This window comes from Sorex araneus, chromosome X (assembly GCF_027595985.1).
Source record: "Sorex araneus isolate mSorAra2 chromosome X, mSorAra2.pri, whole genome shotgun sequence".
In the NCBI taxonomy this organism is placed as follows: Eukaryota; Metazoa; Chordata; class Mammalia; order Eulipotyphla; family Soricidae; genus Sorex; species Sorex araneus.
This window is the reverse complement of record NC_073313.1, coordinates 364087605-364112454: the sequence shown is the minus strand read 5'-3', so window position 1 is coordinate 364112454 and position 24850 is coordinate 364087605. Positions and strand designations below refer to the sequence as shown.

Below are 24850 nucleotides of genomic sequence, written 5' to 3'. Positions count from 1 at the left end.
AATCTAAATATATAAACTTAAATAACAGGAAACTATTAACCTCCACCCTCATTCCTCCCTTATTTCTTCTTTCCTCCCCTTCCCTCTTCAAGCGATGAGAATCTTCTCCTTAGGCCCTATCTGTCTTTCCTCCTAATCACAACGCCCTCAGTTCGAGTCCCGGGAAGAGGCAAGTTCCCTGTTAAAGAAAATGGGTTGCCAAAAACAGAACCGGAAGCAAGTCATTCCGAGGCTCAATATTCTTTTTATTAGGTCTTCCAGCTGTCAAGGCAGTGCAACAGTGTGCAAGGAGTCCGGTGAGGGAGTGCAGTGTTGCGAACCCCCCTCGCCCCCCTTCCCCAGCCCAGGGTGGTCCGGCAGGTTCCCGCAGCCCTTCAAGGGCTCAGGCAAAGATGCTCCACTCCAGATTGTGCCCCCCTCTTTCGGAGGAGCAGGAAAGCGCTTGCACCTTCCCGACTGCGAGTTCCTCAAGAGAGGCCGGGGCTTTATTTTTAGCACTGAGGGCACAAGGCCTGACAATCAACCTTCCAGAGGAAGGAAGGGAGAGAGTTGTAGGCACCAATGGCTGGTGTCGTCTAAGGTCCTAGTGAACCGCTCCGTATAACACAGTCATTATCTGACTTTGGGCTTGGCAGCTCGGGAGAGATGAAGGGAAAGAGAGATTAGAGAAACGGCCCGGCACAGGGCAAAGGTTCTGCACTTCTGGGGAGCAGGAGCCTCTGATCGTTTTTTATCCTCAGCGCCCTTAGCTCCTCTCGGCCCCTTCGCAGTGGAGGCAGCGCAGTGCTCAAGAGAGCACAGGGAGCCAGGGGTGACTCAGTTTCCTCGTCTCTAAAACTCACCTAGCTTTTCCTTGTGGGATCTAAAGGAGGTGACACAAACTAGGCACCTCTCTGAGACGAGCTGGCTTCGGACAGGCCTGGGGTGCGTTTGTGCAGGCTGAGGACAGGCCCCACCCTGACAACTTTCCCTGAGGACCCGGCACGGCGTTCACACAACCGAAGGGTCAGAGAAGATTCTCCTCTAGGGCTCTGTTCCAAGTTGGCAATGTCGCACCGCTTCTCCTCCCCCTCCTCCTGTTCCGAAAGCCTCTGATTTTGTTCCAGAACCTCCTTCCCTGAGTCTGACTGTTCCAGCTCCTAAATCTCATCATGAGGAGCGTCCTTTGATTGCCGGGGCCCTTCCCCAAGCCCACCGGCCTCCTTCCATCCTCGCACCTGCCTCTCTTTTACCCCAAACGCGCTGGGGTTCACGCAGCAGAGAAAAGAGGACGGGGAATCTGCAGGAGGGGAAGGAGAGGGGAGAGGAGGGAGGGAGGGAGGGTAGGAGGGAGGAGGGCGCGGCGTTCCTCCGCTTTTCTCAATGAATGCCGAGGCCTCTGCTGATTTGCATAGGAGCCGACCGCGGCGTGCCATTGGCTGGCGGGCGGGAGCGGGGCGGGGCGGGCTGCGCGAGCCCAGCGGCCCCGCCCCCGCCGCGGCCCCGCCCCCTCCCCGCGCGCGCTCGCGGCCGGTCCAGCTGCGAGTGGCGGGCGCCGGGGCAGATGCTCCGAGGGGGGCGGCCGCGGAGGGAGCATAGCAGCCGTCCCGGGGGTCGCGCGGGCCGCCGAGAGACGATCGGCGCTCCGGGGGCTCAGCCTCTGGGAGCCGCGGGGCGAGGAGGACGCAGCCTTCAATTCGGTCTCTCCTGCCCTGGACGCGTCCACCCGGCCGGGGTCGCCAACTCCCCGGGAGCCCGGGCACGCCGCAAACTTGCGCGGCAGCGGCGGCGGCCTGGCGCCGTCCAGCTGCTCGCTTGAAGCCCCCGCAGAAGTTCGGCGGCCGGGGGAGTCCGACGGCTTTCCGCGGCGGTGAGTCGCGGGAGGGGGCGCGAGAAGACCTCGCTTCCCGGAGGAGCGCGCGGGAGCGGCGGGGACCGCCAGCTGGAAAGTTGCGGGGCCGTTGGAGGCCGCCCGAGAGCGGACAGACCCGGGCTGTGGCCGGGGGTGGGACAGGAGCGGACGGTGCCCGACTGCCACTTCCCTCCCACCCTAGAGTTTCTCCGGATTCCGAGACCCGGCGTAGCGAGCTGCAGACTGGGGGGCGCGGCGCAGCGCGCTCCGGCCACTCCGCACCCGCCCCGGAGCCCGCGCTGGCCGTCGTCGCGGTGGGAAGAACGCGGGGACCGCGCGCACGGACGACCCCGAGCCAGCAGGTGGACGGAGCTGCCGGGTACCCAGCGCCGTTGCGTGCCGCGAAGGGCTCGCCCCAGCGCGTCCAGACAACTCTGAGCCGGCGGGATGGAGGCCCCCGGGCTCCTGTGGCTGCTGCTGCTGTTGCCGCTGGTGGCCGCGCCGGCCTCCGGGACGGGCCCGCGACCGGGGGGCTCCTCCGCCGCGGGGCCACCGCTGCAGCCCCGAGAGCCGCTCAGCTACTCGCGCCTGCAGAGGAAGAGCCTGGCGGTGGACTTCGTGGTGCCCTCGCTTTTCCGCGTCTACGCCCGCGACCTGCTGCTGCCGCCGCCGGGGGCCTCGGAGTCGCAGGCCGGCCGGCCGGAGGCGCGCGGCTCGCTGGCTCTGGACTGCGCCCCTCTGCTCCGGCTACTGGGGCCGCCCCCCGCGCCCCCCGGAGAGGCCAGCGCCACCGCGGCCGCCCCGGCGCGGACGCTGTCCAGGGTGCTGAAGGGCGGGTCGATTCGCAAGCTCCGGCGCGCCAAGCAGCTGGTGCTGGAGCTGGGCGAGGAGGCGATCCTGGAGGGCTGCGCCGGGCCGCCGGAGGAGGCTGCGGCGGGGCTGCTCCGGTTCAACCTCAGCGAGCTGTTCAGCTGGTGGGTGCACCGCGGCGAAGGGCGCCTGCGGATCCGCCTGATGCCCGAGAAGAAGGCGTCGGAAGGGGGCCGGGAGGGAAGGCTGTCGGCCGCGATCCGCGCCTCGCAGCCCCGCCTTCTCTTCCAGATCTTCGGGACCGGTGAGCAGGACTGGGTTTCTCAGTCACGCCGACGGGCATCACTATCAACCTTTCCCCAAACCCCAGCCTACCTGTCAGAGCCCCCGTTCCTCCTCCCGCAAACCTCCTCCTCTAGCTCAACTTCAGCTCCCTAATCTCTCCCTGAACGAGGTCACACTCCCCAAGGGCCTCCCTCCCTCTCCGGCAACCAAGTTGGAAGAAAGTTTTCTGCTCTTGGCAAAATGCCGCCTTCTCCTGACTTCCATAGGGTCAGAAACTGCCTTCGTGGATCCCCCGGAGAGTGGAGTTACTGCTACTATTCCTGTGTTCCGTCCGAGCTTAGTTCTAGTTCTGAGTGCAGTTGCATCCCCACAGCAACGCCCCTCCCTTCCTGCCTCCACAGAAGCGAGGCAGAGGCAGGAACGTGGTACTTACTCAGGGAGTACTATTCCTCTTCCTGTGGCCAAATTCCAACCACCTAACCTCCCCAGATGTTGACTGACCCAGGAATTGGCTCTTCAGGATTCATTCTGACTCCTCCCCAACCCCAGTCTGCTATTCACTCTGCTGGTTCTTCCTCTCAGACGTCATTGGGGGACCCCCTAAAGAGCAAGGGTCAGGGAGGGGGGGGTGGGGAGGTGAGGGATGTGGGAAGACAAAGTTGTCAAGATTTCCTTGTTTTGAGGGAGTCACTCTAGGTTAGGGAGAATGGTAGTTGAGTTTGGCCTTTCCCTCCATCCTTCCCTTCCTTCCCTCCATTTCTTACGTGCATGTCTATAGCAACAGGGCTGGACGACTGTCTTTGGCAGGCCTGTTTCACTGCAGATCTTCCTGCTGGAGATTTCTGAAATGAGGTTTCTGTTTCATTTACTCCCTCATTTTCTTTCTACATTCACTGAGTTGGCCAGGGTGGGAGTGGGGGGTCATTGGTTGGGGGGGGGGCGGTGAGCAGACACTTAAACTTATTACTCTTCCCAGAGTACTCTTTGACTGGAAACCAGGTGGTTTTGAATGCTGTTCCTCTTGTAAGCAGAATCATTGGGAAGATTCCTGAATAAAATATACAGCGTAAATGAATGAGAAAGCACAGAAAAGAAATCATGCCTTTTAAAAGCCTACACGAATTCCATTGAGCAAACCCAGCTTCTTTTCGATCATTCTCATCGTCAGAAAGAAATGAAATTCTTATGCTCCAGTGGTTACTAATGTCTAGTATTAATTGGATGGAAAGCCTTGGAAAAAAGGTTCATTGTAGAGGTACAAGTAACTCCCGTGCCTGTCCCGAACACACACAGGCACTCCTACACACTCCCAGTACTTTCAGGCAATAGTGATATTCACAAGTCATTGCACATGAGCCACACTGGTCTGTGGTTCCCAAGGACAGCACTGTCTGTATGCAATGTCTTAGCATCAGCTTTAGTGGGGCTGGCACCTGAAGTAACCTCTGTGTGTTCCATGCGGGGATTTATATCGTCCATAGTAAGAGGCAGGTTCTGATGAGTTTGTAAATGCCTTCTGTAAATGGAGACAGGCCGGTTCTGTTGTCTTGCCACAAGCTACTTTTGTGAAGAACAGCTGTGCTTTAATGCCATCGTGGCTTCTGTGGTTTATACATGCAACATTCTCTTTCAATGCCGAATGTTTATGCGATGGGTAGAGAAATGACATCCTTGGAAATGGAGGTTTTCTTCAGTTCTAATGTCTGTGAGCATCTCTTGGATATTTTCTCATCGTGTTAAGTGACCATAGGCCCCAGAGTCCATCTCTGCTGTGTCAGACGTTGATGACAAGCTAAAAGAGTCCTGTATACATCTCTAAACTTGCCTGCTATAAACAGGCAGGTTGTATAAAGCTGCCAATGACTGTCTCTGAAAGTGCCACATACTTAATGCATCTGAAGAATATAATCCAGAAAAGCCTCAGATAAGGAGTTGAAGTAGCTTAGGGATGGGGGTGGGGAGTGGTCCTGTAGGAAGGAATAAGCACCCAGAGCTTCTCTGCTCCTGGCAGTCAGGAAACACTGTGATCATCCCAAGGTCTCCCTCAACAGCACAATCCATTTGGCAGCTGGGCCAAGCCCTTATGCATCATTTGACACATCTAGCAATGTTGGTTTCAGAAAGAGCCAGGATTCTGCCATTAAAAGGCTAGAAATTTTGGCCAAGCATTTTTCAGCAGGATTGGGATCAAATGATTATTGATGGGATCAAATAAGACACTAAGTGTAACTGGATGAGCTCCTCGTGACCTCTAGAGAGATAGACAGCTTATTGAAAAGCACTCCAGGCCTCGCGGTGATCACACTTGGAACAGGCTGGGCTCTCCTGCTCCGAGACATATGCTGTCTGCAGTTAGGCTGCCAGCCGTGCAGGGCTAGCCTCTTGCCTGGCCACTGCCTCCTGGCTTCATTCAGATAGAGCCTCCATTTCAGAGCTTCCCGAGCAGGAGTGGGGAGCAGACCTGTGTGCTCTATCGCTATTCATGTTGGGGAAGACATATGTTATTGTACTTCCATTTGCTTTCTTGTTTGAAAATTCAAGCTAAGGTTCTCATTCTTGGGTTCTCTTTCCTGTCTAACATGTTTGAGGAACTGGGTTTATTCTTTTATGTAGGCTTTGATTTCTAGAAAGGGCATTGAACTCTCTGTGGCAGAAGATACTCCATTATATGAAGGGAAAATAGGCCCCACTGAGTTTATTTTTCCCTGCTTCTGCTCATCTGACTGTTCTCTGCTGTGTATAATCACAGGATGGGCTCTCCATGGGGAGGGAAGAGGAGAGCATGGGGGTTATATTTCTCTGTCCCTTCCCTTCTTGTGGTGAAGATTTTGGAGCAACCCATTTGCCTCAGATCAAAGAAAACTTCCTAAATCTAAGCACTGACATGAGTAGGGATGGAGTCTAAATGACAGAACACAACCAGGACAAAGTAATACCCTCATGTTGCTTGTAACTTAGCTTGTATGACAGGACTGGATCTGAGAAGCCTTATCATACATGGAGTGCTATAATATTTTATCTTTGTGGGTGGCTTTGTTTATAATTGGTATCAGTGTTTCAAAGTCTGAGAAGTTTCTCAAAGCAACCTCTCATGGAAAAGAGGTGGAGAGGAGGTTTCTGAGAAATTTCTATTTGCAGATGATGGTACACCTCTTCGGGACAGACCAAACTTCAGAAGCAATGTCAGTGAGGAGACCATCATATTGTTCACAGTTCCAGTTGGTTGACTTGTAGATGTTTTGACATTCTGACACCTTGCTTCGGTCATCACCCCGGCAGAGCTCATGGGGTAAATGCTTGTCCCATAGCAGGATCAGCTTCTCTGTAAGCAGCACCCTCTACCCACTTGTCCCTGTAGGAAAGGACTCAATGAATTGAGACCTTACTTGGATGGAGAAAACTGAGCTCTTTAGAGTAAATGTATGAAGCACAATATACCTGACCCTTGACCATATATAGCGGTTAGTCCCTCTCCTTTTTTTTCCTGGAGAGGCACAAAAGAGCAGATAAAGATAGAAAGGAAATTAGAAGTCCCAGTAGGGATATCAGTTATTGGAGGTGATTTGGGATGGCTGGAAGTGGTCCAGAGAAGAGCAGGGAGCTGATTTAAGAGTTAGCGAGACTGATTTATGATGAAAGAATGAAAAGAATTAAATATATATGGCCGGGTTGAGTGGAAATGAAGGCAGAGCCATGGCAACAATCTACAAATCTCTGAAGAGGGAGAGTGGCAGTGAAGGGAGAGGAGTTATTTAGTGCAGTCCATAGAAGTAATAGGATGAGACTCATGGAAGGAAACTTCAGGTTGGATATCAGGGAAACCTTATTTTCTGAAATTGATATTCCCCTGACTGCGGAATGGAATTCCAAGGGAGCAAAGAGTAAGGTGAGATGTAGGTCAGACAAGCCACTGTATTCATAATTAATCAGTTCTATATTTTCAAATGTTAAGCCAAAAGAGGCCAGAAAGCTGGGTTGCAGGACTGTGGCAGAGGTCAGGATTCTTTTGGGTGCTGCTACTGAAAACCTTTGGATATTGATATTTTCAAAAAGCAGGAAGAGGAAGAGGGAGATAAGAATTCCATATGTATTTTGAAGTTGATGGGAAACTATTATAAGAAGAGTTTGATGACAGAAATATTTTTGAATTACTGGGTTTATTCTGGAGGTGAAGTATATGATCAGAGGCTTGTTTTTCCTGGAAATGTAGATGGGTAGGAGGATTTAGGTCTGGTACTTTATTTGTTGCAACTAAAATTCTCTTGGAGGCCTTTTGACTTAGCATTAGGCTGAATGACTCAAGCAGCCTATTCATAATTTGATTCATTTTTTTATTCCATAGAAAAAAACTAAGTCTTAAACCAAGTTAAACTAGAATGCCTTGCTGGGGTTAGTCTGAACATTTAGTGGAGGGAGATTCACCCAGGGGAACATGTATGACACATCTGTTGACACATGGCAGCAAGCCGTCAAACAAGGCAGAAGAAACATGGGTTTTGAGATCAGGTCAGTACTGAATTGGTGGATTCTTACTCACTACCTGAAAGCCCTTTGGAATGCTGAGACTATATAGTGCTGTTTGAAAGATGGAGTTCATCTAATGCCAATTGATCCTTTCACAAATTTACAAAAGAGAAAGAAGGTCCATGAGGAGTTTGCATGGGAGAGACATGGAGGAGAGTGTTGCCATTAATAAAAATGAAAGTCTTTTCAAATAAGTTGGCCTACTGAAGGTCAGGAGGGACTGGTCTGTGGATGGGAGAGGAAGGAGGGAGAGTAAGGGTCAGCAGAAGTTATAACCTCTGCTATTCTTAGGAATTACTGGTCAATAGTTTTACTTCATAAGAATTTCCCCAGTCTGACTCATCAAGGACATTTTGCCTTCCTTTATAGCCATTATTATGTCCTGTTGCAGTTGTACGGGATGTCACAATTTATAAAGTACTTTCACATTTTATTATTTTTATCCATCCTACAATAGGCAGGCAAGTACTTGCTTTGTTTTGCAAATAGAGCATTTGAATTCAAGATGTTCAATAACACCTCTTGAAGGTCATTCTGGTAAAAAGTAGTAGACTGGACACTTCCATCCACGTGTTGTGAGGTCATGAGACAGGGGTCTATGACCTCTATATGACATAGGGGTCATGCATTCACTGGGAACACAGATCTTGTTGCTTTCAAATCAGGCCTCTTTCCACTGAGGCCATTTTCACGTGGTACAGTTACCATCGAGACATGTAGATTAATGTGAACTGTTAACTTTGTTAGAATGCCATGCAACAAATTTTTGGTGGACTTCTATGACTTAAAAAGCATCTTAAAATCTTTGGTGTCTTGTTTTATCACTGTGAAAATGAAGACAGTAATATTGCCTACCTCAGGGTTTTGTCATATGTTGTTCATATAAATCCTTAACCCCTTGTATGCCATATCGTAAAGTGCTACAACATGAACCAGTATGATTTTTCTTAGCACCAGCAAACTCTGGTGGTGGTTTGCTGGTGGGCAGGTTGTGTACTCTGCATATCCTGAATGCCAGCACCTTTTTATATATTGGGTGATGTCACCTGGATTGTGTTATCATCCTTTGTGGACCTAGTTAACCCTGCCAGCAACAGTTGGATATTGTGGTTCTCCTTATAGTTGACCTTGAAGAACTGAGAGGCAAGATCCAGTGGAAATGAGAACAGAGATTAGGGTGGTAATTACTCATCTCCAGGTGAGATATACCCATGGACACTTGATTTTCCTGGGAAGGTAGGTGGCTGGGAGGATTTAGGTATGGCACTTACTTCATTCCTAGCAATTAGAATTCTCTTGGAGTGCTTTTGATTTAGGATTAGACTGAATGACTCAAAAAGTCTATTCACAACTTTATTTTATTTTTTCTTCTATAGAAAGAAGCCAAATCTTAATTCTATGAAAATGTGAAATCTAATACTGAGAAATAATAAGATAGAGATATTCCAGAAGATTTATGGCAAATCTCCCTTAACTGGGATTATCCATATAGTCTATAATTTTCTCTTTGTAGATGGGTATTGGGCCCGTGACCCCTGATAACTCATTTGTTGTCATTAGTTGGATCTTTTTTCCTCTCCTTAACATTCCTAGCTTTACCTGCTTCAGGACAGAAAAGAGATGTAAAACACCAACTGGCTAATGAATGTGAGCCCATTCAGAGCATTTAAACCTTTGAGATTTTATGAAGCCCAACGACTTGCATGGGAGGCTGTCTTGAGAAAATGCTTCAACCTAAAAGCACTGTAGCACTGTCGTCCCATTGTTCATTGATTTGCTCGAGTGAGCACCAGTAATGTCTCCTTTGTGAGACTTGTTACTGTTTTTGGCATATCGAATATGCCACAGGTAGCTTGCCAAGCTCTGCCGTGCAGGCAGGATACTTTCGGTAGCTTGCCGGGCTCTCCGAGATGGATGGAGGAATCGAACCCAGGTCAGCCTCATGCAAGGCAAATTCCCTACTTACTGTGCTATTGCTCCATCTGATATTTGATGGGTCCATTGTCAACCTGAAAGAAACTGTTGTAAATTCACACCACCACTAGCAGACCGTGTACTTTCAAACCATTATTTCCAGAGATGCACATGGACACCATTAATTCTTGGGAACAGAAGAATAGGAATGATGGTAATGATGGTGCTAGGTTCTGGGGTGAACAAACCTATTGAGGAGCCCCAAGGTCGCCTTTTCCTTAGAACCATCATGTTATCCTCTGGTCTAGACTATGGTTAGCATTCCTTCACCGAGTATACAGGTCAAAGTGTAAAGAAGGAACAGTTCAGAGAGTGTCGCCGTGGTGATGCGTAAGGTGTTGGGAACTATATCAAGATCTTGTTTTGGTGTGTCAGATTTTTCAAAACACCATTTTCTTCCTTCAGTAAACCTTGACATGAATATCCCAACTGGGATACTCCATGCTTGGGTCTTCTTCCAGGGCAAGTCTACCTGATTTACTTGATGTCTGTAACATAGGCATTCAGAACGTGGGAGGGCTCAGCCAGGCAAGAGGAGAGCTCCCTGGGGGTGGGCAGACCCGCCCACTTGGTTAATGAAGTCTTTGTTCCATGAAGTCTTTGTACCTCTCTGGGTCAGAAACAACAGGTGCATAGGGAGGCCAGGAATCAGAACTCCCTGGAGTAAGAAAATGGCTAAAGGAAGGGTTTAAAAATAATATGGAAACAAGCCTGTTTAAAATAAATAAGGCAGTTTGTCAGATGCAATCAGAATAAAAATTTAAACCATTAGTATTGTTTTTCTTTTCTTCTTATTTTTGCTTTATTCGGTTTTCATTGGACTATGGATTTATGAAAGCATGGGTGGAACTCCTCTCTATAGATCCTTTCCACAGCCTCAGCCCAGATAATTAAAGTAAGTGTGATGGGGAGAATACTAGATAGGAATTTGAAGGCATAGATTCTGTTAATGATGTTTGCCTTTTATTAGCCTTGAAGTCTTGTTTCAATGCAGTTTCCTTAAGATCTGGGTTGAACCTATGGATCATTACACCGGAAGGACTTTACACAGACCTCATGTAGGTGTTATGAGCATGGAGAAGTCTTCACAGAAGAGTCCAATCTGAATTGTCCATAAAGAAAAGTATAATGCACATAACAAGGTCATACAAAGTGTTGAAAATTCATTTTTATCTATTTATATCTTTAAACAATACTTTATATAAGCATCAACACAAGGTCTCATATTTTGAGTCAAGCCTTGGACCAGGGCAAGGGGGATATGGGGAGGTGTGTTTAGTTAACAACCCAGCTCCCCTGAAAAGGGTTTTGTGGTCATTTCCCAAGGTTTCTCAAATTTAGGTCATTTTTAAAGTTATCTTTTTCTAGTACCATGCTTTTCTAGTAATGAGTCTGTGGCATTGAAACAAGAATCACTGTTTTGATAGTACAAATTTAAAAACGAATAAATTGTGGTGACAAATATAATAAAGTCTGTGTAATGCATTAACTTGTATATACAATTTGATGATAATTCACATAAGCAATATTCATATAATAACCATTCAGATCAGGATAAAGAACATTTCTCACACCTAGAAAATTCCCTCCTGTTCTTCTATTCTGTACTCACTCACTACCCAAGGTAATAACCCTTCTATGTCTGTCATTAGTTAGTTTCAGACACTTGCTCTCTCTCTCTCTCTCTCTCTCTCTCTCTCTCTCTCTGTATGTGTTGGGGGGCAGGAGGTTAGGTCTCAGACAACCTACCAGTGAATCTATTCCTGGCTCGTTTTGCCTGCTTTTGATCTCTATGTAGAACTATACTATATGTATTCCTGTGGCCAGCTTTTAACTCAGCATGGTTTCTGGAGGTTCGTCAGTGTTGCTGTAAGACACTCGTCTTCCTTTTCTAAAAATAGATGTGTTATATCCCTTTATATGAATGTCGCATCATTTATCTATCTACTTCCTCTTTTGTATATCTTACCAAGGAATTGGATTTGTGGGGAATCGTAAGCTCAGAGTCTGTTTAAAATAATGAGTAGAATAAGTCACAGAATAGAGTTGAAGCTTTGCGCTATTATTTATTGGCCCAAAGCTGTTTATTTTCTTCTCTTTGGACCTCAGTGTTTTTTACTTGTAGAGTGAGAAAAAAGTAATATCCATTTTCCAGGGTTATTGTAAGAATTATATGGGAATAGGCATGTAGTTGGACCTTATGACAAAACTGGGGTTCAACACTGCATCCAATCTTCTCAGTTTATTAGTTTTCCTCTTTGTACCCAGAATGGTCCTTTAAGTCTTCCTAAAGCAGGGAATGTTAAACCTTTCACAAGTGAGGTGATTAACTCAAAGGCCACAGGGAACAATCACAGATTATCTAAGTTACATGCAATTCTTTCAAATACATCATCTGATTTATAAATAGAAGAATTTTAACAAAGAAAATTGTTTTGAGTGTAGTTTTAAATTTAACCAGGAAAACAGGCTATTCAATAAATATCTCTGAAGTTTTCAAAACTCTGGTATTATACTAAAGTAGGTTAAAGAGAAAACCTCTCTAGTTATCTGTTGTAGGACATTTAGGTTATTTCTGGTTTGGGGTTTTCATGGATAAAATTTTTATGAGCATTTACATGCAAGTCATTTTGTGTACATAAGTTGTCAATTATATTAACTCCATTATGGAATTGCCAGGTTGTGTGGTAAATGCATGTTTAACTCTATAGGAAACAGTTAACTCTACAGTTATTTATTTGTGGCGGGGGTGTATGTTATGGTACATCTGATTGTATTGTGGTCACTTCTGTCACAGCGCTAGAGACGCCATTTAGATCAAATCCAGGGCTCCCACATGCAAAACATGCACTTCAGCCATTTGAGACATCTTTTTTTTTCCTTTTTGCTTTTTGGGTCACACCTAGCATTGCCCAGGGGTTACTCCTGGCTCCGCACTTAGGAATCACTCCTGGCGGTGCTTGGGTGACCATATGGGATGCCAGGGTTTGAACCCAGGTCGGCCACGTGCAAGGCAAATGCCCTACCTGCTGTGCTATCACTTCAGCCTCTTGAGCCATCTTATAGGCTCTGGAAATTAACACACTCTTGCCAAGAAGCCGTACCACTTAGTATTCCAACAACTAGCAAGTACATGCTAGCTATACTTGCTCCACATCTCTGAGAGTGCTTGACATTGTCAAAGTATGGCTGACTCATTGTAGCTTTGACTTGCATTTCTTTGTGTTGATTTTATAATGTTGCATAGAAAATCAACCCCAAATTAGTGGCTCAAAATAGTCATAGCCATTATTATTTATCATACTTTAAAGTTTGCATGAGTTCAGAATTTGGAGGACTGCATGGCAGGGCAATTTTTCTTGGAGTGTTGACTTCCTGAGCTTCAGTGGTCTTTTTTATTTTTCTTTTTAGGTCATACCTGGGGATGCACAGTGTTCACTCCTGGCTCTGCACTCAGGAATTACTCCTGGCGGTGCTCAGGGGACCATATGGGATGCTGGGTCGAACCCGGGTCAGCCTTGTGCAAGGCAAATGCCCTACCCACTGTGCTATCACTCCAGCATCTTCAGTGGTCTTAAAAGTTGACTAAGGCTGCAGGCTGTCTCTTACAGTACTTTCTATAGCAGGCAAGCAATGCTGGCTATTGGCTTCACGTCTCAGTTCCTTATCAGGTGTTCCTCTCTACACACTCCTGTAACATACTTGTGACATGACATCTAGCACCTCTCAGAATGAGTCTCTATTAAGATGACCATATGACTTTTATTCTTTGATAGACACAATGAATTACATTGTTTTGTATAACTGTGAATTAGTTTTACAGTTTCAAGATAAATTCCATACAGTCAAGGAACAGTATCTTTTTTAAAAATTAATAGTTTATTTTTAATTAGTGAGTCAACATGAGGGTATAGTTACAGATTTATACATTTTTGTGCTCATGTTTCTCCCTGGTGGTCTAGTGGCTAGGAACAGTATCTTTTAAAACCTATTATGGATCAGCTCACTATACCCTGTTGAAGATTTTTATTTATATGTGTATGAGACCTTTTGATCTACAGTGTTTTGTCTGATATGCTTTAGAATTTGGGTAATTCCAGTCTCATAAAATGAGTTGAAAGGCACTTCTTGTTTTTTTCCCCCCACGAGGAGAAAAATATAACTTTGTTTCTTGAAATTCTATTTGTTAGAATTTGCTACTCTCAAATTTGCCTATTGTAACCCAGTATAATACTTGATAGGAAATTACTAAAAAGATTAATTTCATAATAATTATAGGATTATTAAAATGACCTATTTCTTTGTGAGTGAACTTTAACAGTTTGTATCCTTCAAGAAATTGGTTTATTTCATTTTAATTATTGAAGTGTAAGAGAAGTGAATTTGTTCATGATATTCCATTTTATGTTTTGTGCCTGTAGGAACAGTAGTGATGTCCCCTTATTCATACTTAATAGCATAATCTCTCTCTTGCATTGTGGTCATTCTGGTTAGATGCTTGCTAATTTTATTGATATTTTTAAAAAACAACTTTTTGAGATATTGATTTTCTCTATTTTTCTTATTTAAGTTTCATTGATTTTTCCCATTTTATTATGTTTCCTTCATTTTATTTGACTTGGGTTTAATTTGCTCTTTTTCTTTTTAGTTTATTAAAGTAAAAGTCTGGACCATTGAATTTAGACTTTCTGTTTTCTAATATAAGCATGTATTGTTAAACAATTCCTCTAGCAACTAGCAACACCTCACAATTTCATCATGTTATAATTGAATTTATATTCAATTAAAACTGTTTTTTACAAAAATTCAAATTTGCATGGAACCGCAAAAGACCCTGAATAGCTAAAGCAAATCTGAGAGAAAAGAAGAAAAATAGGGCCATAATGATTCCTGACTTCAAATTATACTGCAAAGCAATAGTAATCAAAATAGTATGATATTGATATAAAACAGGCACTTTGACTGTAGATTAGAATGGAGAGTCCCCAAGTAAACCCACACATCTACTCTGTGACAAAGGAACCAAGGTCATACAAGGAAAAGCTCTTCAGCAAATGGTGCTGGAAATCTAGATAGCTTCATGTACACTAACAAAGCCAAACCACCCCCTAGATCACTATTTAATCACCATTTAACACTATTTAATCACTATTTAACAGCACAAAAATAAACTCTAAGAAAGATTCAAGATTTAGACATTAGACCTGAAACCACTTATATGTGTAAGGGTAACATACCTGATACCCAAGGTATCCTTATACAAATACCTGAAATGGATAATATGTAATAAAATAATAATATATATTTTAGGACCTTGACCTCAGAGTAGTATTTGGAGGCTAAGCTCTTTTGTCAAGGGAAAGGAATGGTACTACATATTTTTTTTAAATAACATGTATAACAAAATAAAATACCACAAAAATGCAATCTAGTAATCTGGAGATTTTTGTACATTATATATCCAACAAGAAACTGATATCCAAAATATCATACCTGACAGTGCTCAGGGGAATTCCTGGTTATGTACTCAAGGATCACACCTGGCAATGTTTGGGGGACCATATGCAGTGTCAGGGACTGAACTTTCTTGGTTTGTCATGTGTACAAGGCGTGCACCTATCCCCTGTACCATCTCTCTTGCCTCTTAGATTGATAGCACTTTAATGATATTCTCTTGTTATGTAGCTTGCATTGTTTCTGATTAGAATTCTGAAGATATGTTTATCCTTTTTATTTCCTTCTATCCCTCTCATGCCTGAGAGTGTTAGGATTCCATCTTTATCCTGGGATTTTAGCAGTGCCTAGAAGGTAGGTGTGAAATTTGTATTCTTGCGTGTGCTGTGTGTTTGTATAGTACCAGGAGTCGCTTCAGGACTTCAGAAGTGTAAGAAAAATGCTCTACTGCTGAGCTTCACCCTTACTACAAGCCTTTTATCTCCTCTCTGTGGTACCAGGGATTGAAGCTGGTCTTACTGCACGCCAGATATTTTATCACAGAGCCAAATTCTCAACCCTCTTGAATATTTTTGTGTGTTTGTTTTTTGAGCCATACCTGGTGGTGCTTAGGGCTTACTACTGGTTACTCAGGGATCAATTCTGGTGAGTACATGGGACTATATGAGTGCCTGGGATCAAATTCAGGTTGGTCATATGCAAGGAAAGCTTACTACCTACTAAACTATGTCTATACTATACTATACTATACTATACTATACTATACTATACTATACTATACTATACTATACTATACTATACTATACTATACTATACCATACCATATGATACCATGCTATATCTCTGTCCTCCCTCCCCCATCAATCTTGGTATTTTTTATTTTTGGGATTTTCCGAGATACTCTTGATTTTGTAGTTCACAGTTTCATCACATTGGGAAATTTTCTAAATAATTTCCACTACCTCTTCATAGGAATTGAATCTACTACATTGTGCTATTTAGTAATTAAAGATGCCCACATTTTACTAAATATCCATTTAATCTTAAGCGTAGCAATGCTCTTTACTCTTAAATTTGTGGAGATTATATTGTTTGTCTTACTATTCACTTTCTTTTCTTCTGTAGTGTGTAATCTGCTGTTAAGTTCCGCCTATTCTTCCCGTTGCTCATCGATTTGTTCGAGCGGGCACCAGTAACGTTTCTCATTGAGAGACTTATTGTTATTGTTTTTGGCATATCCAATACTCATGGGTAGCTTGCCAGGCTCTGCCGTGCAGGCTCCATACTCTTGGTAGCTTGCCGGGCTCTTCGAGAGGGCTGGAGGAATCGAACACAAGTCAGCTGCGTGAAACACAAACGCCCAACTGCTGTGCTATTGCTCCAGCCCCTGCTGGTAAGTTAGATCATCTAATGCATTTTTGTTTAGACATTTTTTTAATACTTTATTTATTTTTAATTAGTGAGTCAGCGTGAGGGTACAGTTACAGATTTATACATTTTTGTGCTCATGCTTCCCCCATACAGATTTTGAGAGCCCATCCCTTCACCAGTGCCCATTCTCCATCCACCACCAGTAAATCCAGCATCCCTCCCACCCTCCCCTGTCCCGTCTTCCCCCACCCCACACTGCCACTATGGCAGGGTATTCCCTTTTGATCTCTCTCTCTGACTAGGTGTTGTGGTTTGCAATAAAGGTGTTGAGTGGCCATTGTGTTCATTCTCTAGCCTACATTCGGCACACATCACCCTTCCCCTGCATGACCTCCGATCACATTTTACTTGGTGCTCCATTCTCTGAGTTGCCCAGAATGAGAGACCAGCCTCCTAGCCATGGTAGACTTTTTTTTTCTGCTCTAGAATTTCTAATTTTGTTTTTGTTTATTCCATTATTTTAATTTTCTTTAAGCCCTTGAACATATTTATTATGATTATTCAAAAACTTTTTTTTTCCAGAGGCAATCTGGTATCATGGGAAAGAACACAGCCATTAGAGTAAAATCTGGGTTCAAATTTTGGCCTTTATGCATTTATCATCATCATCATCATCATCCCATTGATCGTCAAATTTCTTGAGCGGTCTCAGTAACATTTCCATTCATCTTAGCACTGAGATTTTAGAAGTCTCTCTTTATTCATCCTTCCCAACAATGCCGCGTTGGAGACTCTTTCAGGGTCAGGGGAATGAGACCCATCATTGTTACTGGTTTTGGCATATGAATACACCACGGGGAGTTTGTGAGGCTCTCCCATGTGGGCAGTTTATGCATATAAACTGGATGAAACACGACAGGTTGCTTAATATTTCTGTGCTTTTGGGGGCTGGATGATAGTTCAGTGGGTAGGGTTTTTGTTTTATCTGTGGTGACCCAGATTCAATCCCCAGCATCCTATATAGTCCCCATAACACTGCCAGGAGTGATTCCTTGGGTGCATAGCCAGGAGTAATTCCTGAATATTGCCAGTGTGACCCCAAAACAAACACAATAAATTCTGTACTTTAGTTTTGTCAAAATGATACAAAGAGCTTATCTTCCTCAGAACTCTGTTGTAAAAATAAATGAAATAGTGTAATTTGAACAATAATTCTTTGTACTATTATACTTAATAACCTCTCAATAAGTATTGACTAATATAATTTTTAACTTCCATTTTGCTAAATAAATTATTTTATTTCTATGCTTCTTTGTATTTATCAGTTTTTTTCCTGGCTAAAATGATATTTGCCTACTTTTCATAGGGGCTGGGATGGTAGCACAGTAGGTAGGGCATTTGCCTTGCACGTGGCTGACCCAGGTTTCATTCTTCCGCTCCTCTTGGAGAGCCCGGCAAGCTACCGAGAGCATCTTGCCCTCATGGCAGAGCCTGGCAATCTACCCGTGGCGCATTTGATGTGCCAAAAACAGTCACAACAAGTCTCACAATGGAGATTGTTACTGGTGCCCACTTGAGCAAACCGATTAGCAACTGGATGACAGGGATACAGTGATACTTTTCATAGGAGTATTTTTTGTCAGGCTACTGTGTATTGCTAATGTTATATTGACTATCTGGGGTGTTTGTTATAAGTGTTAATGATAGTTATATTTGTTGACAGGCACTTAATTAACTTTCTCATTCACCTTATACTTTCACGAATTATTATCAATCTTTGTTAGAGGAGAGTTATTGGAGCTTTTATTCTGTAGCCAGTTTTACCCATTCTTAAGTTTTATTTATTTGGGGGGGTCTCTGCTGAATGTCTTAATGTTCAGTGAGGTTCTCACTTGATTATATAGAATTCACACATTTTTCAATTCAGTTTACAGAGTTTTGATAGTCTTTAATAAATAGATGGTCCTTTTCTGACCTTGTAAAATATCATCTTAGGAGTGCAGAACTTAATATTCGCCTAAAGAGTTCTCGAAAGCGGGGGACTCTTTATAGATTTATAAATAAGATCTAACTTCTCCCCTCCTCACTCCTTCTTTCCCCTCCTCTCTTCTCTTTTCTCACCCATCCCTTTTTCCTCCACTCCCAACCCATTCCCTTACCCTTATCTCCTCTCCTCCCCATTTCTTCCTCTCTCCTGCCCTCTCCTCCTCTGCCTCCTTTGGCCCACTCCCTGGAAATTCAAGTTGTTCCAACTTCCCCAAAATTCATTGTCTCTTGCCTCATGTCATGGAGACTATTATTATCCAATTGAGATCCTTCTTCCTGTTTAGTTGAGACCCTCCTTCCTGTCAAGGTGTGATAACGCTCCCAGGTAGAAAAAATAGCACTGCTAGAGCCTACAGTGGTTATTTATTTTTTATCTCTCAATGATTATCCCTGAAAAGCAATTTTCAATACATTTTTGTCCAGTTTTTCAGCTCTTTGTGACAGTGCCTGTTATTTCACTGTCTGGGAGCTTCTATGATCACCTTTGAGCCTTGATCATATTGACCTGGTTCCAGAGACAACACATAGGTCCATATGAAAGGTGTTCACTGAATAGAATTTAGACAACAGAGTCTTATTATGTACATATACGTGCCTGGACTTTCGCCCGAGAAAATGCTTATTTATTGGTTCAGGTTTTAATATTTTTTGGCTGAGCACTTACCAAGTTGAATGAAGTGCAACCTCTTTCTCCCAGGAGAAAGAAATTAGTTGGGAGAAGAGGCAGACAAGGCATGCTAATGAGGAACTCTGTGAAAAGCTGCAGTTGAATACTGAAGAAACCATGCTGGTGGTTATAGTGGTTCAGTGAAGGCTAGGATAGGTCAATTCCTGCTGGGGTGATTAGGGAAAGTTTCACTCTGTACCTATAGCTCTCAAGAACCATTCCCTCAAAGACTAATGAGCTCCACTTGTTCTGTGCATGGTGGGAGTGGGGAAGCTTCTATGGCACAGGAAATTATAGCTCTGGAGATTTAGAAAGAATCAGCTTATTGCCTTCTGGTGGGGGAGACAGGTCAAAGGCAATCTACTGAGGATTATGCTTTTCTTTGGGGATTGTAATAGAGGTGAGTTACAAAAAAGCTTACAGAAGTAAGTAATTTGAGAAGAGGGTATTGGAGGGAGTACGGAACTAAACTGGGTAAAAGAAGTGAGAAGAACTTTATAAGTTGCAGTCATAAGACTCAGGAAAGCCAATCGCTTGGAGGACAAACAACTGGTATGTGGGGATATGTGTGTGCGTGTGTGTATATGTCCTATGTGGTATGTGTGTATTCTGTGTGTTGTATGGTATAAGTGTGTAGAATTGTGTGAGTTTTATATGTGTGGCACATGTGAAGTATATGTATTGTATGTGGTGTGTACTTGTGGTGTGTATAGGGGAGTTGTATCTTTGTGTTAGAAAGACTAACCAGAGCAGGGAGAGTTTGTGTTACTTAAGAGATGGGTACTGATCTCACACCAAGTTAGAGGTGTGTCAGGAATTTACATCTTCTCTGAAAGAATCAGAAAATTCTTTGTATTTTCGTAGAATGGTGTTCACTGATTATATGTTAACCACAGACTCTAATGTGCTTTGGTTGTGAGACTCAGAGCTGAACTTGAACTGGAATTGTGAGAAGTTTGTTGCAGTAGCTCTGGAGTAAGATGTAGAGAGCTAGGCTAAAGGGAACTCGAATAGGAGGGGAAGAAAGGAGAGAGTGAGATGTCTCTGGTGTTGACCTGAACCTTGCAGACTGGTGATAGTACTAGAAAAGAAGAGAGTTTGAAAAAGAAACCAGCTTTCATATGGAGACTCACATAGTAACAGTTGTGGGGGCATTGCTTTGATGACTGGCTCTTCTGCCCATGAAGAGAAGCAGGCAGGTGGGGGTGAGGTGGGGTAAGACTTCTTGGATGAGGGTGTGGCTTGGGAGAGCTATTTACATACCCACGGTGCTGATTCTTACCTACGGAAACATTTTCCTAAAGAAAGGAAGGAACGAAGGCTGTATCTTGAATTTTGCAAAGTTCATCATCAGAACTTTGATGTCATGGTGTCATGGTGTCAGCGACCTAGCCAGAAAGAGCTCTCATATGTGAAGGAAGAGCGGACGCGGGGTTGCGTACGTCAGGGAAGCTAACAGACAGGTGTTCCAAAGGTGGAGAGGGAGGTCACTGTAGTTAGCCCAGAGTTTGCTGGAGAAGCACGAGCAGAAGGAAGGTTAGAGGGAATCAGAGCAAAAGTGGCATTTTGGAAATGTATAAGAGGAAGAGCAAGTGGATCAAGAGTCAGCCGCGTTGTGTTAGAGGACTCACCGGGATGAGGAGTTGCACTAGGAGAGGTGGGACTTATGCTGAAAACCAGAAAGCAAAGAGTTAAAGAGAGGCGGTTTCAGGGATCAGAGCAGTAGGTGCTAACTCTGCAGCAAGAACATCTAGGACCCTTCTTAGCGTTCTTTTAGCCAGGCCCCAACTACGCCAGCAGTCTGCTTCCTCCAAGTTCCTGCCATCTTGCTGGTCTCAATATGGAACAGAGATTTCTGTTTTATGGGGCTTCCCTATGTTGATGGACATGTATAATGGCTGAGCTCTGTAAAGTAACACTTGTGCTAGCAGCCTCCATCAAAGCATTTTACATACATTGCTTCATTTGACCCTACTGTGCCATCAGGGTTAGTCTCGTTATTACACCTGTTTTGCAGATAAAGAAGTCAAGACTTAGAAAGGTTGAAACACAGACCACAGTCCAGTAGTAAGTGTATGCACTGATCTTTGATGTATAGACATAATCCTGCCTGGTTATGTCTATACATTGTCTCCCTGTTCCAGTGTACAGTGGCCATTCCACTCTCCAATACAAGGACCTTTGATATTATCACACATGACCTGGACAATTTCCTCTGTCTCCTTCTCTCCCCCTTTTCTCACTCCCCATATTTTGCTCATTTGTATTTAAATAATAAATTCAACGAAGAATTTCAATTTAGGAATTTCAACACATCAGACACTGGGCAGGGTGTTCCAGGGACAACAATGGACGAAACACAAGGCTTTGCCCTCGTGGAGAGATAGTACCCAAGGACATTTTCCCCAAACCCTACGTTTCACAGCATCCGCTCTGTGGGCGTTGTTGCAACTTCCCTCTCCCATGAAGTGGAGTTCATGCTGAAGTGTGCTGACCCACTGAGAGCACAGTGAGGCTCTTGCCTGGAAATCTGGTATTGCCGCAGAGAGAAGAGAGGACAGAACCATGGGCAGGACTGACCAAGAGTAAGCAGACAGCACCCTTCTCTGAGAGGAGAAGATAGATGTGCAGAGAGGATCAATCAGGAGCTCAAGAATGAAACTCAGGTTCCCAGTCTGTTCTTGGAAGCACAACCCAAGATCACAGTGAATCGATCACACAGCCATGCTTTGTCTACTCCTCTTCCAAGTCCTGTTATTTCCTTCATGCTCCACCCATATGATTGACACCTGTATCCCAGGGCACTTCATACAGGGTCACTGTGTAAGCAGGTGTTGTGGGTGCGCTAAAGGAGAGTCATACACAGGGAAGTGTTTCCCCTCCCTGCTATGTCCCTTCTCCTTGCCTCCCCACTTTTATTTCCTTTCTTTTATAGAATAAGCCTCAATATCATAATTGGGAGGAATCTGGCTGGAAAAAATGTCAAGAAGTACAAATGCAGATTTGATACATCTGACCTTTCTTCTTTTCAGAACAATAAATGTCAACTAGCTTTAAATGACAGTCAGAATGGCTAGAAATTATTTATGTGCTTCAATATTTAGGGAAGAGACCTAGTTTAGAGTTAAGTTTAATTTACATGAAGATTCTGACCTATGAGAATCATAGGCACTTTTAGGGAATTAGCACAAACAGTGATGTTTACATTTCAGGAAATGGGAAGCCTAAAGCATCAGACAAGAATAAAGCAGTTAAATGACCCCTGACAAGTAAAGAGAATGTTTGAGAATATCCAGAAAGAATTTTGCAGCACTTAATTTAGTTGCGGTTTTTCATATCTACATAAGGTTGTATGTAGGATGTGACATTCCAGAGAAAGACCAACCATGAATGTCCCCTTCTTTAATATAAAATGTTTTATATGCATGTTTACTTGCATAGCTTGCCTCCATTTTACTGAAGGCATTTTATTGTTGAAAATCAAAGGAGGAAGAATTACCTTGCTCTGGCTGTGTAAATGCTGATAGAAGGTTAATCCTCCAGGAGCACTCTCCTTTCAGCCTCACACTCAGTCCTCATCAGAAGCAGCAGCCTGCTTTTCCTCATGGAGACTCTCAAAAGGGGCTTGTTGTTTGGAAAGGCCCCTGAATACCAGTTAACCCACTGATTGCATAAGTGAGACCATTGCATGTGGTAAGCACAGTCTGGAATTAGACTAAGTTTGGCTCCCGACTTCAAGATTTGGTACTTAAAATGTCTTAAGGCATTAAGATAGTATTAAGATACTGACTTACTATTTCTGTTCTTGGCTTTCTCGCTTATAAAATCAAAATTATTGTGCTTGCCTTTTATGTTCATCTGAGGAACTAAATGTGAGGTCATTTTTCAAAGTTCAGTACAACATCTGACACATGGTTGAAGCACTGAAAGTAATGTCCTTTACCTTCGATTATTATCTTTGTTTGGGCTGATAAAAGGATGACCTCTTATTTTGTGTCATTTTTATTACATCTTTATTAATAGCTCAAAGGGCTTGAGCACAGACCTTATGTGTGGGGGGCTCAGGGCTTCTCTCCAGCACTGCATGGCTACCCCAAACTTCACTGGGGAGCAATTCCTGAACAAAACTGGTGTGACCAAAATAATCAAACTGAATTCAAAGTCAAGAGTTTATCTTATAGCAAAGGCATTTGAGCAAGTGAAGGAGTCCAGAAAAGTCTTTTAACTATTTCCCAAGGCAAATAGAAAATCAGATGGGCTGTACACGTAACGCGATTTGGAGATGACTGCTGAACTATAGCCATTACCGACTGGATTCCATGGGACATCAAAAGAATGCCTGGCCACCCACTTATGAGATGGTCAGACTTCTTCGTTAAGACCATGAATGAAGGGTTTGAAGCTCTTCATGTTCCTGGAATGAGCAGACGCCATTCGGTTACACTAGTATGCAACAGGATCGAATGGAGACATTACTGGTGCCCGCTCGAGCAAATCGATGAGCAACGGGATGACAAGTGATACAAGTGATTGCTAAAAACTAGTCGGTTTGGAAACATCAGCATTGTCAAAGAATTTGTGGGGAGAGGGGGCGACCAAGCCTTTTCTTTCAAGAACTTTAATCATATATTGTTTTATAAATTATTTTTCTGTTTTAATGTTTGAGCCCAGCAATGCTCAGGTGTAATTCCTAGCTCTTCACTCAGTAGTTACTCCTGGAGGTGCTAGGGGGTTGCATGGGTTGCCAGGGATTGAACATGTGTCAGCCATGTGCAAGGCAAGGGCACAGCTCATTGTACTATCACTCCTGTCCCATGTTTTAAAATTCTTCAGATATTTAGAAGATGTTTCATTTGCAATTTCAGTAATTAACGGTAACATTTATTGAGCTTTGAGGAATTCCATGAGTGGAGCAAGTGGAACGAGGGGAAGAGAGTTCTGGACTGAGTGGTGGAATTAGCTTTTCACTTTAGGAAGTGTGCCGGTGTGGTGTTGCAGTCTGGGAAACCACCTTCGTTTTCTGAGTCTTATTTACTGCCATGTCAGATAAGTGAGTTCTGAACTTACTCTCACTTTCTTACTAAAAATTGTATGATTCTAACTTTCCCCCCCCCCAGGTTGATGTTGAAGTATCACTAGTCAGAGGCTATTTCTAAAACTGGTTGCCGGGTCACTTGGAATTTCACAGACCAGTAATAAGCAGTGCTAACTTTCTCGGACTCTTATATATTTGATAACTAACAACTCACAAGACAGAGTTGTTTATTTATGAGGAATATGCCTAGATATGATAGAAAGATTAAGAACATTTATCTTGATTTCTAACCCAAATGAAAACTCAATTGCATGCATTTATTTATATTTTTATATTTTTATTTAAAATATAAATATATTTATATTTTGGGTGGACCATGCTTTCCCAACAGGCTGTCAAGGCCAATCCAGCAATGCTGAATTTCGGGGTGGGGGTGTGGAGGGGATTGAACTCAGAGTCTCGATAGACAGTGTATGCACTCCAGCACTGTGAGCCTGATCCATCTTCCTGGCCCAGATGTGTTTGTTTTGAGCTGTTGTGGTGGTGGTGGTGCTGCTGCTTAGGGCGATAATTGGTGGTACTTAGAGGATGCTCCCAGTTTTGTGCTGTGGGTCACTCCTAGGGGTGCAGTGCCAGGGATTGGACTTGAGGCCCCTCCCTTATGCAAAAAAAAGTATGCTCAGTCCTTTGAGATATCTCTCCATCATTCTCTCCCCAACCCCCCATGCTGTTCTTAAGTCAACTTCTCCACGATGTTCTGGTTCTCTGTTTTAATTATTGCTATCAGTTAGGGACCCATTGTGTGACTTAACTAGGCATATACAGTAATAGAGACGTACTTAACTACCTTGCC

The 24850-nt window shown here is 43.9% G+C and overlaps 1 protein-coding gene across 1 annotated transcript in view; it reads left to right on the top strand.

Annotated features, from left to right (window-relative positions):
* Positions 1 to 2151: 2151 nt before the first annotated feature.
* The window catches only part of ALK (ALK receptor tyrosine kinase), a 701082-nt gene continuing 678383 nt past the window's right edge, over positions 2152 to 24850 (top strand). The window contains exon 1 of the mRNA XM_055121497.1: positions 2152 to 2945. Coding sequence (XP_054977472.1) covers positions 2279 to 2945 — 667 coding nt within the window. The 5' untranslated portion in view covers positions 2152 to 2278. The remainder of the gene's footprint in view (positions 2946 to 24850) is intronic.